A 17138-nucleotide genomic window follows, 5' to 3' on the forward strand; every position below is an offset into this window, starting at 1 on the left:
ACCTCACCTGGCCCAATTGCCTAAGTAGAATAGAAAAAGCAGTAACTGGCAAAAAAAAACCCCATAAATTGAATATTATTAAAATGTAGAACTTCCGACAACAAGACATCATTAAGAAGGGAAAAAGCAAAAGAAAAGCCATAGCCTGAAAGATAACATTTGTGTTACATTTATTAGAAAACATGAGAATATTTAAATAACTTCTACAAAACAATAAAATCATAGACAAACTAGTAAATAATAGACAAAATTTGGAATAGGCCCTTCAAAAACATATGAAAAGGTACTCAAGATCATCAGTGAAATACAACATAATAATAAAAAAATCTGACCATCCTTCATGCAGCAACAAAAGTGACTTCCAAATATAACACTGAGCAGAAGCCGGACACAAAAGAGTACCTATTTTTTGATTCCTTTATAAAATTTAGGAAGCGGCAAAACTAATTATTAGTGTTATAAATCAGAATAATGGTTACTTTGGGAAGATAACTGGGAAAGGGCATCAGGAAGGCTTCTGGGGTGCTGATAATGTTCTATATCTTAATCTGAGTGCCATTTACATGGATGCATTTAATTTGTAAATATCCATTGAACTGCATAATTAAGATGTGTGCATGTTACTACATATATATGTTATACTTCAGCAAAAAGTCTACATGGTACAAGAAAATTGTTGGAATAAAAAATGACCTCCCAACAAAGTAAACTCCAGGCCATATGGCTTTTCTAGTGAATTCTTTTAAACATTTAAAGAAGAAATAATACCAATTTTATATAAACTCTTACAAGGAAGCAAATACATGAAACACTACCAGCTGGCTTTGTAAGACTGTCATAAGTTTGATATCACAATCTTATAAGGACATTACAAGAAAGAAAATTACAGTCTAATCTCTAAAATAGGAATGGGATGATGAAAGTGTTCTGGAATTAATTGGCGGTGCTGGTTGCCCAATGTCTTAGTCTATTTGGGCTGTTATAACAAAATGCTATAAACCGGTTAGCTCGTACACAACAGAAATTTATTTCTCATAGTTGTGGAGGCTACGGAGTTCAGGATCAACCTCTCTGGCAGATTCAGCATTTCCTCCCATGGCAGGAGGGGCAAAGGAGCTCTTCTGGGCCTCTTTTGTTAGGATGCTAATCCCATTCGTGACAGCTCTGCTCTCATGATCTCATCACCTTCCAAAGGCCTCACTCCCTAATGTCATCACCTTAGGGGTAAAGATTTCAACATATGGATTTGGGGTGGACTCAAACATTCAGCCCATGATATACAACTTCATGAATATACTAAATACCACTGAATTGTGTAATTTAAAAGGTAACTTTTATGATACATGAATTATACTTTAAGAGAAACATCTAAAATGTATTATAAAAGGATATTTGTTATATATAAAAATGATTAAATATTATGACTTAGTTGATTTTAAGAATGTAAAATTGAAATGCAAAATTATTTGCCTTTCAAAAATGTACTCAAAACAGTTTGTTATGTTAACAGAAAAAAGACAAACAGATATGATTACATCGATACATATAACTAAAGTGTTCGATAAACTTCAACATGATTCAAAGACAAAAAATTTTTAATAATGAAAAATATATGAGAATGTCCTTAATTCAAAAATGGTTATCTGCAAAAAGCCTACAGTAAACACCAGGTTAATGGTGAAATGTTTTAATCCTTCCCTTTGAGATGTGGAACAAGACAAGGATGACATCTATTGCTACCAATGTTCAATGTTATACTGGTGGTCCTAGCCATGTGGTAAAGAAGAAAGAAAATAAGGAGAAGGAAAGGAGGGAAGGAGGGAAGGAGGGAAGGAAGGAAGGAAGGACAGAAGGAAGGAAGGAAGGAAGGAAGGAAGGAAGGAAGGAAGGAAGGAAGGAAGGAAGGAAGGAAAGAAAGGAAAGGAAAGGAAAGGAAAGGAAAGGAAAGGAAAGGAAAGGAAAGGAAAGGAAAGGAAAGGAAAGGAAAGGAAAGGAAAGGAAAGGAAGGGAGGGACGGACGGAGGGAGGGAGGGAGGGAGGAAGGAAGGAAGCAAGCAAAGAAGGAAGGCAAGCAGGCAGGCAGAAGGGAAGGAGGGAAGGAAAGAAAAGAAGACAAAGAGTTAAATAAAATTATAATTATCTGGTGGTTTTGTACAGTGTCAACAAGGCCAATTTGGAATTAAGTTTTCCAGACTTAGTTTCTCTGTATGGTTCTGGACTAGGGTTACAGCATGAGAAATATCTGCCTGATATTTGAGAGGCAGAGGTTAAGCAACAGCCATTCCACTCTGAAAGTCACATCCTTGTATAGAGCTGGTGAGGCCCAGTGCAGGAGTGGAGGGTTCAGAAGACAGACCTTTTACCGGAGGCTTGAGAAAAACATTCGCACGGGGAGTTTCAGCATCCTCTACGACGGTTCATTCTCTGTAGGCTAGGAATGACAGTGGGAACTGTTGCCATTGAACTGGGTTCTCTGAATTCACTTGGGGACCAAAGGGCCTCAGGGTGACAGAGTCCAATTGGCAGCACTTAATTGCCAGAGACAATGGGGGTTCTTGTAATGGCTGTTAGAACTGAAACAGCAATCAGAATGATTTGACTGAAGAGGACATTGTTATTGGGCTAATTGATCATGGAGTCTCTAAAACCAAAGTAGATGGACAGCCAACTAAAGTGTTACTTGATTTGTATAAGCATAAGAGATTTAGGTCAAGTGAATAGAAGTCTGACTTGAATTATTGCAAAAGAAGTTCATTGTTCATCAACAATTCCTAGACCTGAATAGTTTATAGACCCAGAGCAGCACGAACGGATGGGAGACTGGATTCTTCTGAGGAAGCACCATGCTACACAGTCAAAAGCATGTATTGTAAATCTTCCCCTAGCCTTCTCCAAGAAGACTTGCAGCTATTTACCAGGATTTGGATATAGAGAGTTTACAGAACTAGAAACAGAGATAAAAATATAGATATAGGTATAGGTGTATTATTATTTTTTTTTCTATTTTACTAATATTTTTTCATATTTCCAAGAAAATTCCTATTCCAATTCCATGTTATCTTATCATAGATTTCAAATAAGATGGAAGGTTTCCCAATTTGTTTTACAAAATAGCAAAACTGTTTCTTAAAGTGGATAAACAACAATAAATGTGTGATCAATGTCATTTGTAAATTTAGATTCTGAAGCTCATAAACTTTCTAGTAAAAGTAACATTTTTAAATACCAAGAAGAAAAGTAAAGAAGTCCCCAAGTTATCCAAAGAGAAGAGTAAGACAAAGATGTTATACACTGTGTTTTACTCAGCCTCAGCCTGGCCCTCACTACATAGGTGTATTTTTTTTTAATAAAATGAGATCTTGCCATATATGCCATTCATCTGATTCTTTTTCCACATAAAACACATCTCTTTTTAGTCATTAAGTGCTTCTTTATGCTATCATTTTTTATGGCTGAATACCATGCCAGTGTATGGATATACTTATTTTCATTCTGCATAGCTATTTTATGTTTCTTAGGGAATTCTTTAAATGGTCATTTGAACACATCTTTTTCCTTCTAGTAGGTTATTTCCAAACCATAGTTTAAAATATTTAGGTTACTCTAACATTTTAACCAATATAAATAATGCTGCAATGAAAAGTTTATACCAAACTGCTTTAAAAAGTGTGTGATTATTTCCTAAGTATAAATTCTAAGAAGTAGGTTAAAATACATGCCCACTTCTGAAGTTCATAGTGCATGGGGCCTTTCAAGACGATGTGTTGATCTCGTGGTACATGAGAGTCCAGGTTCTTCCACAGCTTTGCTAACCTTGAAGAGTATCAATTTTAAAAATCTTTACTGATTTGCCAAGCAGGATGATTATTATACTGGAGGTGGTAGAACCAACATAATTTCAAGTTTATTGACTCAAAATCAAGTTTGAAGGCTTTTACCTATTTATGCCCCCAGAATTAGAAAAGACACATCCCAGGATAAGGAAGAACTTAAGGAAAGAGTTGCCAGGAAACCCATAGGAATATTCAAGAACATTACTGCTGTCTTCAGCCATATGAAGGACAGATTGCACAGAAGGAATTCAGTTAAGATTTTTATTATTCCGGAGAAAAATTAGAATGTATTGGCAAAAGAAATAGGAAGGCATATTTCAACTCACTGTCACAAACAGGTGTTTCATTATCCCAAATGACAGTATTGCCTGAGAGGATGCATGTGGCAGATGAGGAACCAATGAGTCGGTATCTAGAGGCAAAAAATAAGGAATATTAGGTTCCAAAGACACAGGTCAACTACCCAATTAAATTACTACTTCCAGAGATTACACTCTTATAGGATTCAGAGGGACATTTTACACTTGTCAAAGAACTGTCTATCACCTTCCCAAATTTCACATTCTTGGGACTTTGTCATTTTCTCTTCCATGCCTTCTCAGTTGGATGGGATTTCTCTTCTTTATTATCTTATGACACATTTTTATATAAATCAAAGATGAATTACAGTTTTTCCTATAAATTTCACTTTTTTTAAAAGACAACCCGGCCGGGCGCGGTGGCTCACGCTTGTAATCCCAGCACTTTGGGAGGCCGAGGCGGGCGGATCATGAGGTCAGGAGATCGAGACCATGGTGAAACCCCGTCTCTACTAAAAAATAGAAAAAATTAGCCGGGCGTGGTGGCGGGCGCCTGTAGTCCCAGCTACTCGGAGAGGCTGAGGCAGGAGAATGGCGTGAACCCGGGAGGGGGAGCTTGCAGTGAGCCGAGATTGCGCCACTGCACTCCAGCCTGGGCGACAGAGCGAGACTCCGTCTCAAAAAAAAAAAAAAAAAAAAAAAAAAGACAACCCAAGCTTCTTGAGTGCAGGGAAGCTGTCATATATATACATATATATATGTGTGTATGTAGTCCTGTTGTATGTATTTCTATGCCTTATAAGTATTAATATATGGATGCATGGATGCGCTTTTATCAGTAAGATTCATCAAAGTAGGCCATTCACAGTGGCTCACGCCTGTAATCCCAGCACACTGAGAGGCTGAGGTAGGAGGACTGCTTGAGCTCAGGAGTTCGAGAGAAGCCTGGGCAACATAGTGAGACCCTGTCTGTGCAAAAATTAATTAAAAAGCCAGGCATGGTAGCACATTCCTGCAGTCCTAGCTACTCAGGAGGCTGAGGCAGGAAGATCGCTTGAGCCTGGGAGATTGAGGCTGCAGTGAGTGTTGATCATGCCACTGCACTCCAGCCTGGGCAATAAAGCAAGACCTTGTCAGTAGGAAAGAAAGTGGGGGGTGGGGGGGAGAAAGAGAGAGACAGAGGGAGAGAGAGAGAGAAAGAGAAAGAAAGAAAGGAAAGAAAGAAGAAGGAAAGAGAGAAAGAAAGAAAGAGAAAGAAAGAAAGAAAAAGAAAGAAGAGAAAAAAGAAAAGAAAAGAAAAGAAAGGAAAAGAAAGAAAGATAGGAAAGAAAATGATTCATAACTAGAACCAAAGGCAATCCAAGCTGACCAAAAAGAATTGAACACTTATTTTATACTTAAAATGTTAAAGTTAGCAATTCTCAATTAGTATGTCTCAAACTGTTCAAACTGTGCCATAAATTTGGAAGAATTTATAACATTTATTTTACTTCACCTGAGACTCTCTGTTGTGATAGATGGTTGGGCCAAACTAGTCATAGCGAGGGTAGGGTCAAACTTGATAGTACTATACATGAAGGAATGAAGCAATGTCAAATAACAGTCATGGTTATTGGTATGGCTGAGAACTTTGTTTTATAAATATGTAGGAAAACCTGGCAGCATAAAGCTTTATTCAAACAACAAAACAGTGCCAAATGGAGATCAAATGAATAGTGAGACAATAGTGCGTCCTTCTGAAGACACTTGACACATTGTTACATTATAGTAGCTATTATGTTGTAATTATTAATGACTTCAATATCATTTTGGTTATTTATTATCATTATGTTTTTTGAGATAGAGTTTCACTCTTGTCACCCAGGCTAGAGTGCAATGGTGTGATCTTGGCTCACTGCAACCTCCACCTCCCAGATTCAAGTGATTCTCCTGCCTCAGCCTCTCAAGTAGCTGGGATTACAGGTGCACGCCACCATGCCCGGCTAATTTTTGTATTTTTAGTAAAGATGGGGTTTCATCATGTTGGCTGGGGTTGTCTTGAACTCCTGACCTCAGGTGATTCTCCCACCTCAGCCTCCCAAAGTGCTGGGATTACAGGCATGAGCCACTGCACCTGGACTCATTTTTTTTTTAATTAATTAATTAATTAATTAATTTTTATTATACTTTAAGTTCTGGGGTACATGTGCAGAATGTGCAGTTTTGTTACATAGGTATTCATGTGCCATGGCGGTTTGCTGCACCCATCAACCCATCACCTACATTAGGTATTTCACCTAGTGCTATCCCTCCCCTAGCCCCCCACTCACCAACAGGCCCTGGAGTGTGATGCTCCCCTCCCTGTGTCCATGTGTTCACATTGTTCAATTCCCACTTCTCATTTTGCTTTTTAAAGCCTTCTAATATACCACCAAAAATGAAAGCATTCTCAATTGCACTGCCAACACACATGCACACAAATAGAGAACAAATGAAGTGAACAAGTCTGCAATCCTATATTTGTACCTCCTTCTGTCTATTTGTCTTAAGAACAAGACATCCTGGAGACTCTGGCTTTCGACCCCACTGAGGTTATTTCTCAAAGTGTTCTTTTTGATTTTCTAATCATGCAGGTTGGGATAGGAATGGTGAAGCAAGTTCAAACTTAAATTGGCATTTTTTTCCTCCATACTATTGTTCAGTGTTGTAATACTGAACATTTTAAATATGAGTCAAAGGATAACTTTATGTTCACTGATCAAGGGGAACAGATAGAAGAATACTTTAATTTATTAAACTTGTGTCCCAAAGTAGATTAAGTAATTGAACAAATAATGGTTTGAACTTTTCTCAGTCAGAATGTTTATGAAGAAGTAAGGCAGAGAGATAAAATCCATGCTACTTATTTTAACGAGAGTCAGGGGCTCTCATATCCATTTGAACAGATTGAAGCCTTTACATCCTACCCTACCTTTTTGGATCTCCTGGGGAAGAGAGCGTTGTGGATTCACAAAGTTAAGCCATGGTTCAGGAAAAGCCATGACCATTTCGTTTCCAGAAACCGCATACAGGATGTGGGTGAACATGTCTAGACTTTTGGGAGTCTCCTCCCCAGGGCCCAAAGAGGGACAGTGAAGCCTGGGATATTAGTCCCATTTCCATTTTCCTTCTTAATCTATGTGCCTTGAACTAGGTGGATGGGTTAGGAAAAAATGAGAATAAAAAACAAATCCTGTGAATTGTTTAGGTTAGCACATTGTTAACCTTAAATAATGAGATTCAGAAAATATATTTAAGGATAGAGTTTATTTGAGCACAAAGCTTAAGGGTAGCCACCTGGAAGACACCAACTCCAAATGAATGGGGTCAGCTCTCCAAAGTGGAGGACGTAAGGTATCACTTACATAGGCAGAGACAGAGAAATTTTAGCAGGATTATATTTTCCATATGGGACCATGCATAGTTACATCACTTTGGTTACATATTGCTACATTCCAAGGAAGATTATTGCTCCCTGAAAAGGGGTAGTGATCTGAGTGGGTCTTATCTCTGGCGCCATTTAAAAAAGGCAGAAGTTACAGCTGCCTGCTGCGTGACTCAGGCTGCATAACCACAGCCCTCTCATGGCTCAGAATAATTTAAAGTTCTCCCAGCTATAAGTTTGAATTGTTTTAAGTTCGAATGATTTAATTTCACAATATACAATTCTTTGGTAGGAAGCCCATCCCCTTGGAAATTTAGTAGTAACTTAAAAAAAATCTTTTTATTTTGAGATAATCAGGTTCACATGCAGTTGTAGGGAATAGTACAGAGAGATCCCAGGTACACTTTACTCAATTTTCCCCTCATAATAACATTTTGCAAAACAACAGTGCAACATCAAACTCAAGATATCGAGACAGGTATGATCCACCAGTTTTGTTCAAATTTCCTGTTTTACTTGTACTCATTTGTGTGCGTGTCTGTTTATGCACATATGCCTGTGTATTTACTTTTATGTAGTTTTAAAAAAATAGACTTTGTGTTTTAGCACAGTTTTTGGTTCACAGCAATAATGAATAGAAGATACAGAGATTTCCTATATACTCCCTGCCCGTACACATGGATAGCCTCTCCTATTATAAACATCTTTCACCAGGGTGGTACATATTTTTTGTAATTGATGAACCTACACTGACACATCATGGTCACCCCAAGTCCATAGTTTATCTTAGGGTCCACTCTTGGTATTGTACATCATATGACTTTGGATAAATTTATTATGATATTATGACTTGTACCTACTCTTATGGTGTCATGCAGAGTAGTTTCACTACCCTCAAAATCCTCTGTGCTCTGTCTATTCATCCCCTTCTTCCCTAACCCCTGGCAACTGCTGATCTTACGTCTCCATGGTTTTGCCTTTTCCAGAATGGTGTATAATTGGAATCATATATTATGTAGCCTTTTCAGATTGGCTTCTTTCACTTAGTAATAGTGAAAAAAGGTTCATTATTTAAGGTTCCTCTATGTCTCTTCATGACTTGATAGCTCATTTCTTTTTGGTATTGAATAATATTCTATTGTATGGATGTAACACAGTTTATCCATTCCCTTGCTAAAGGACATCTTGATTGCTTCCAAGTTTTGGCAATTATGAATAAAGCTGTTATAAACATCTGTGTGCAGATTTTTTTGTGTGTGAACCTGAGATTTCAATTCCTTTAGATAAATACCAAGGAGGATAACTGCTGGATAACATGGTAAGAGTATGTTTAGTTTTATAAAAAACTGCCAAAATGTCTTTCAAAGTCATGGTACCATTTTGCATTCCTACCAGCAATGATGAGAATTATGTTCCCCTCACCCCCGAAATATATGGATGTCTTAATCCCCAGTTCCTATTAATGTGACCTTATTTGGAAATACAGTCTTTGCAGAGGCAATCAAGTTAAGATGAAGTTGTTAGTGTGGGCCCCAATCCAATATGACTGGTGTCCTTATTGAAAGAGAGAATTTTGGGCCGGGCGCGGTGGCTCACGCCTGTAATCCCAGCACTTTGGGAGGCCGACCCGAGCGGATCACGAGATCAGGAGATCGAGACCACCCTAGCTAACATGGTGAAATCCTGTCTCTACTAAAAATACAAGAAAAAAGAAAAAAAAAAATGGTGGTGGGCGCCTGTTGTCCCAGCTACTCGGGAGGCTGAGGCAGGAGAATGGCAGGAACCTGGGAGGTGGAGCTTGCAGTGAGCCAAGATCTAGCCACTGCACTCCAGCCTGGGCAACAGAGCGACACTCCATCTCAAAAAAAAAAAAAAAAAAGAACTTTGGACACAGACATGCACAGATAAGAGAACAGCATGTGAGGACAGAGACCCAGAGGGAAGACAGCCATGTGAGGACAGACAGAGACAGAAACTGGAGTTCTGCTGCCACACACCAAGGGCTGGGGCTTCAGAAACAGGAAGAAGCAAAGAGGGATCCATCCCTACAGGTTTTAGAGGGAGCATGGCTCTGCCAATACCTTGATTTTGCACTTCCAGCCTCCGGAACAGAACTCCAAAAACTTCATTTGTATTAAGTCGCCTGTTTTGGAGTACTCTGTGACAGCAGCCCTAGCAAACTACTTGTGCTGTGACCATTAAGATTTCTCTCACACAGCTGCTCAAAGCCTTCTCTTTCTTCCAGCAATGTCTACTCTGGGTTAAGGCTGTTTGTGTGCTTTGACTATACTCTTCCCCCATTTTCTTCCTTCCCACCCAATGAATGCCACACTTTTCATACATGCACTGCCTTAGTTTCCAGCAAGGATACAGATGATTTTCCCCCTGATCTTGTCATACCTTTGTTTATTTCAGTCAGGAGCTAAGCACCTGTGTTGAAGCCTTTAAAGAGGAGATGGTAATAGTTTAGTTGTCCTTTCTGAGATGTGACTAGAAGGTAGTATGGCTGTGTTAGAACTCTTGAACCAAGAGATGTTGGTTCAAGAGATACCAACTCACCCTTTGGTACAAGAATATTTAATTTGGGATCTGAACTGGATGTCTTTGATCACTTCCACCATGCCATTCACAGGATCTGAAGGATTAGGACATGATTTACCTACAGGAAAGAAACAGAAATTTGGAGCCAAGTAGAGTAAACTGAATTTTTTTTTTAGTACATAAGGTCTCAACCTGCCTGTAGCTTACTGAGGAACACATGCAGTTCTGATGGTTCCACAGATTTTGCTACCTTGAGGAAACTCACCAGACTGCCTCAGGATCAGCTCCCTTTCAAAAAAAACTTCCCTTTCAGATCTGTTTCATCTGATATTATGCCTCCCAGAAAAATGTAAACTTTGTTATTATCTGTAATTCAATTCAACTGGTATAATCCAAAAATCTCGCCCAAGATTGTCACATCTTTTAGTTATTTAATCCACTTTTCTTTCTTGTCCCAAGTCATTCATTATTTAATTTTAGTCATGAAAATGGGAGACCCCCAGTGAATGGGGATTTTCCCTCAATCATGTCCTGCAATGACTCTTTCTCATGAAATAAACTTGTAATGAAGGTGCCAGGAACTGAAAGCAGTAACAAGGGATGATGTACAAGAATAATTCTCATATGTATTGCACCTTAGCAAACTAATTGTCATATGCAACTCAGTTACAAAATTTGAACAAATTGAATCAGATCTTACAGATGTTTGACTAACAGAAGGGTTCCCACTCCAGAGTTACTTACGTGTGCACTTGTCCTTAGCACTTGTCCAGACTGAGTTGTTTAGGCAGATGATAGAAAACGGTCTTCCATAATAACCAGGGCGGCATTCATAGTTCAGATATGTCCCAACGGGAAACTCAAACTCATCAGTTAGGTTGGTAGGCCTGGCAAATGGAAGCCATTCCGGGACATTGCATTGATCTGGGGATCAAGACCACAGCAGCATCGAAGTTAATGGAGAAATTACCATACTTTTTTTTTTTTTTTTTTTTTTGTGACAGAGTCTCCCTCTGTCACCCAGGCTGGAGTGAAGTGGTGTGATCCTCTGACTCACAGGTTCAAGCAATTCTCCCTGCCTCAGCCGCCCAAGTAGATGGGATTACAGGCACCTGCCACCACATCCGGCTAATTTTTGAATTTTTAGTAGAAACGAGGTTTCACCGTGTTGGCCAGACTCAAACTCCTGACCTCAGGTGATCTGCCCACCTCTGCCTCCCAAAGTCCTAGGATTACAGGTGTGAGCCACCATGTCCTGTTGAAATTCCCACTCTACTTCCTCTTTCTCTCAAATATACTGCATAGAAGTGATCAAAAAAGAAAAAGGACTTCAGTAATAGCCAAGGGAGCTGGGTGTGGTGGCTCATGTCTGTAATTCTAGCACTTTGGGAGACCAAGGTGGGTGGGTCACTTAAGGTCAGGAGTTCGAGACCAGTTTGGCCAACATGATGAAACCCTGTCTCTACTAAAAATACAAAAAATTAGCAGAGCATGGTGGCATGTGCCTGTAGTCCAAGCTGCTTGGGAGACTGGGGCAGGAGAATCATTTGAACCCAGGAGGCAGAGGTTGCAGTGAGCCAAGATTGTGCCACTGCACTCCAGCCTGGGTGACAGAGCAAGACTCCATCTTAACAATAATAATAATAATAAGAGCAAAGACATTGATTCCTTTAGAACTTTGCTCCCCAACCTTTTTGGCACCTGAGACTCGTTTTGTGGAAGACAATTTTTCTGTGAATGGAGGGTGCAGGGGAATGGTTTTGAGATGGAACTCTTCCACTCAGATCATCAGGCATTAGATTCTCATAGCGAGCATGCAACCTAGATCCCTCATATGCACAGTTCACAATAGGGTTTCTGCTCCTACGAGAATCTAATGCTGCCAATGATCTGACAGGAGGTGGAGCTCAGGCAGTAATGCTTGGCCGCTCACCTCCTACAGTTCTGCTCAGTTCCTAACAGGCCACCAGACAGTACTGGTCCATGCCCCAGGGGTTGAGGACACCTGCTTTAAAAGATGCCTTAGAAATGGGCTCTTTTTAAAAAAATCAGCATCCATCCATTTAAACAGTCTCTGCTAGTTTGAAGACAACTAAGCTATTTATATCATCTTTCACTAAAGAGGAAGCTGCAATTCACAGCTTCAAATTTCAGTTAATCAGTAAGTGCCTGTGTTGTAGCTTCTTCTCTCCCATCCTCATTTATCATACTTTCTTGTAACAAGATACACTCATGCATTTTACCATCCACCTTCACACTCAGTGGACACTCAGATTCAGTGGGAGTACACATCTCTTTGGCCCTCAGTAGCAGCCACCAATGTTGGAAGTCTGTTGCCACGTCAATCTTCAGCACAAAGAGTGAACAAAGCTCAACAACTAAAGCTATACTGTACCATAAAGAAGATGTGTTTTCTCATAGTTATTTCAAATTAAATACTAGACTCAGCTAGGCCCCTTAAGGCCTTGTAGATTTAATTTAAAGCAACAAAAATCACAGAGTCAAATAGTATGTAATCAAGAAGATATATCTGTTGAAAAAGAATAGCGTTTTACTCTAGTTTTGGAAATCTCTTGTTTGTTTTGTTTTCATTTCTGTTCCTTCCCACACCTTCCACTAATTAATGATCAAATAATTGAAGAATTACCTATAAAACTTAAAAAAAATGAAGAGTCCACACTATGTCCCCAGAATCTCTGATTTACTGGGTCTGGGTTAGAGCCCGGGAGTCTATATTTTTAAAAAGTTTCACAGCTGATTTTGATAGATAACAGCACTTTGAGAACCACTATATAAAAAAAAAAAACCACGAATAAAACAGTTCCGTGACTTTCAATGTTATGCATTTCACCTTTCCTCTAGTTGATATGTGGGATGAAATACAATTTTGATATGTGTCTTATGCATTGATGCTAGACAAAGGAAGAGATTCCAAGTGGAGCTCCTAGCGCCAAAAGCTGTATTGAGAGAGGGTAAATGTCACCGCAAAGCTTGCAATGAGAGGTTAGAACTAGATTAAAGCAACAAAGCAAATACAATGAACGATTCTTGGAAAGAAAGAAGTTTCTTCCCCTTAATTACCTAATATTCTTACCTTCATAGTAGTATATGCATAGTATAGGTAATAATATAGATTTCATAATAGCTCAAAAAAGGAACATATGAGCCTTCAACAAAGAATGCTTGATGTAGTTTCCTTTCCCTCTTTATTACCAATCCCTCAATTTGTGGCTAGTTTTTATGATAAATATATTAATATAAACTCCATAAACTCAAGACCTACTGTAAGTTTAAAAAGTTTTTATAGCTTTATTAAGATGTATTACATACAATGATTGATGAGTATTTAAAGTGTACAATTTGATTACTTATATATGTGCCCTGTGAAACCATCACCAAATGAAGACAACGAACATTTCCATCATACCCTTCACCCCACACAGTTCCCTCATGTCCTTCTGTAATCCATCCAAACATCCACTTCCTTCTCTAGGCAACTTTCGACCTATTTTCTCTTACTACAGATTGATTTGACTTTCTAAAATTTCATACAACCCGAATCACTTCGTTTATATCCTATCGTATAAAGGAAATCACTCTGATTTTTTTTTAATGTTTTAGCCTTCACACAGCATAATTAGGGTTCTATCTAGGTTGCTGCACATATACAAATTGCTTCCTTTTGTTGCTGGGTAATATTCAATTGTATAAATATATGTTAATTTAGTTTATCCATTCACTTGTTGAGGGACATTTGGATTGTTTCCACTTGTTGGCTGTTACAAACAAAACTGCTATGAAAATTCATGTACAAGTCTTTGCGTGGACATATGATTTCATTTCTCTTGGATAAAAACCTAAGAGTAAAATGCTGAGTAATATGACAGGTGTGTGTGTAAGGTTTTAAGAAATGGTTGAACTATTTTCTAAAGTTAATGTTGTAATTTTACCTGCCAAATAGCAGTATATTATAATTCCAGCTGCTCCACTTTATTGCCAACACTAGGCTTGGTCAATCTTTTTCATTTTAGCCATTCTAGTGGGTATATTTTGTTATCTCATTTTGGGTTTTTTCTTGTATGACTCAGCCCAATTTCATGCACTCCTGGTTCAGATTTTCCATTCAAAGCAAGCTGATTTATTCTGTGCTGTACGCACAATTAACACATCATCACTTTCATGTCTTTTCAAATATGAGCTGTCAACCCAAAGTACACTCTGCTTTCCATTCTGCATACTTACCCTTTAAGGAACAGACTTGCACTTGCTTTGCTTAGGCACATCTGTCAGCTTAAAAAAAGAGCATGCACTTTCAAAAATATAAAGTAATAAATTATGTATGTACACAAATATATAAATTATATGCCTAAATATAAATTTTTGAAATGTAATACAGATAAAATAAACATTTTAAATGCTCTGTTAATCATGATCACTTAACACAATCATTAGTTGACATCTAAGGGGACAAAAAACAGCCACAGTGAGTTTCTCTGGTCACAATAGTGAATGTAAAGCTGTATTTCAACTGTCTTCATGATACTTTCTAGATTTTTTGGTTTCATCAAGTTGTGATTAGATTGACAGCATTTCTTTCTCTTAATGTCTCTGACAAAAGAAATTTGTATACATGTGTCTTTGCGGGGAGGGTGAGAGGGATTATCAACTCTGCTATTTTCTTGTTTTCTGGAGTTCGTCTTATTAAGTGATCTTCACCCAGTATTTCTATGTAGGACAGTTTTGGTGTTGCCTGTCCAAATGTGAAGTGTATTTTAGATAACAGTAGATAATATAAATCATACATTCACTCATCCGAGCATATGTAAACCAGAATACATCATAAAGCACAGAAAGCAAATTGGAATTATCCTTCTTTCTATCTTGCACCTTTACCTAGCAGGGAAAACCAAACCAGATCCTACATGAGGACCACATGAGGGCGCCAGAGTCCACCCTATGTTAAACACTCCCTGGTCAAGCTTAATTAGCATACTATTCTTATGGCTCACAATGTGGTCTATCCCCATGAATGTGAGCCGGAAAATATGTCTTTTGCTGTTGTTGGATGAAGTCGTCTGTATATGTCAATTATATCCAAGTGGATTGATGGTGCTGTTGAGTTCAAGTATGTCCTTACGGATTTTCTACCTGCTGAATCTGCCCATTTCTGATAAAGAGACTTCAGCACCTTTATCTTTTCTGATATCAGATAAAGGTGCTGAAGTCTCCAACTATGATAGTGCATTCATCTATTTCTCCTTGCAGTTCTATCAGCTTTGCCCCACATATTTTGTTTCTCTGTCAGATGGATACATATTAGATATTGTTATGCCTTCTTGAAGAATTAGCCCCTTTATCATTATGTGATGCCCCTCTTTATTCCTAATAATTTTCCTTGGTCTGAAGTCTGCTGTGTTTGAAATTAACACAGCTACTCCTGCTTTCTGTGACTAGCATTAGCATGGTATATCTTTACACATTTACTTTTAATATATATTGTCTCTATTTAAAATAGTCTTATAGGGAGTACACAATATATAGTTGAGTTTTGTTTATTGATCGACTCTGATGATCTGTTTCAATTGGTGCCTTTAGATCATTGACACTCAAAATGATGGTTGATATAGTTGGTTGAATATGCTACTTGTTTCTATTTGTTGCCTTTGTTCTCTTATTCTCTGTTCCTATTTTTTGTCTTGCATTCTTTTCTTGACCTTTATTTTATTTTATTTTTATTTTTGAGACAGAGTCTCGGTCTTTTGCCCAGGCTGGAGTGTAGTGGCGCCATCTCGGCTCACTGCAACCTCTGCCTCCCAGGTTCAAGAGATTCTCCTGCTTCAGCCTCCTGAGTAGCTGAGATTACAGGCACCCACCATCATGCCCGGCTAATTTTTGGATTTTTGTAGAAATGGATTTTCACCATGTTGGCCAGGCTGGTCTCAAACTCCTGACCTCAAGTTATCTACCCTGCCTCCTAAAGTGCTGGGATTATAGGTGTGAGCCACTGCACCTGGCCCCGTTTATTAACTGAGCATTTTATATGACGCAATTCACTCTCCCTTACTGGCATATCAATTGTACTTCTTTTTTTCACTTTTTTCAGTGGTTGCCCTAAGTTTGCAATATCTATTTGCAGCTAATCTAAGTTCTCTTTCAAATAGCACCATACCACTTCATGGGTAGTATGAGTACCCTCTAATGACAAAACAATCCTAGTTCCTCTGCTATTTTTTATATAGAAATAAATATTCCCATAAACTGTCCTATGCAACCTGTTTCTGGATTCACTCTTTCAGTGCTAGTAAAGTCCTACTCTTTTCCCTCACCCTTTCCTGATCATAGGAGTTGAGGTTTCTCCCTTTTCAGTGATCCTGCAGTCTTGCACGACTTCTTAGTCATGGTTTTTCAGACATGCATGGGGGTTTTCAGATTACAAAACACTGTCGAATGCACTACCCCACCTGATTTTCAAAATACCTGTCTCAGAAATCAGGGTATCAGTCATGGTCATTTTACACACGTGGACACTGAAGGTCAGTGATGTGACTTAAGTTGCTGGGTCCACAGCCCCAGTTGATAAGTAGCAGAGTCTGGAAAAACCAGAACACTGGCTTCCTAAAAAGTAGATTTCATAAAACTCCACCACCTACTTCTATATGCACACACCTTGGGAGCATAGCTCTTTCTCTTACATTTCTTTTAAATTCCAAAGGACTGTGCACACCGGAAGCATCCATCAGCATTTTAAAATTGAAATTACTCCAGCAACAAAATTTCTAGGTAGTTTAGTTTAGGCTGTTTCACATTTGGAGGTTATTGTGAGAATCTCACTAAGAACTGACAACAGATTGCTTAACTTACTGGGCATGCTTCTCTCCTAAAAATAAAATTGTAAGTTTTATTGTATCTCTTCACTAGACAGGTTACTTTCTGATGCCTAAGGAGATCAAATATTAATAACAACTCTTGGGGGAACTTGGTTTTCTTTTCCCCTTACTCTTTTAGAGAAGAAGTAACACTTAAATAATGAATGCAAAATGTCTAGTGGCAGAGAAGGACGAA

General features: G+C 38.5%; 1 protein-coding gene across 1 annotated transcript in view; it reads right to left on the reverse strand.

Annotated features, from left to right (window-relative positions):
* The window catches only part of CR1L (complement C3b/C4b receptor 1 like), a 61988-nt gene that overhangs the window by 19788 nt on the left and 25062 nt on the right, over positions 1 to 17138 (reverse strand). The window contains exons 2-4 of the mRNA XM_055234580.2: positions 10821 to 11000; positions 10095 to 10194; positions 4160 to 4245 (exon numbers count right to left, since the gene is read on the reverse strand). Coding sequence (XP_055090555.1) covers positions 4160 to 4245; positions 10095 to 10194; positions 10821 to 11000 — 366 coding nt within the window. The remainder of the gene's footprint in view (positions 1 to 4159; positions 4246 to 10094; positions 10195 to 10820; positions 11001 to 17138) is intronic.

The sequence above is a fragment of the Symphalangus syndactylus genome, chromosome 19 (assembly GCF_028878055.3).
Source record: "Symphalangus syndactylus isolate Jambi chromosome 19, NHGRI_mSymSyn1-v2.1_pri, whole genome shotgun sequence".
In the NCBI taxonomy this organism is placed as follows: Eukaryota; Metazoa; Chordata; class Mammalia; order Primates; family Hylobatidae; genus Symphalangus; species Symphalangus syndactylus.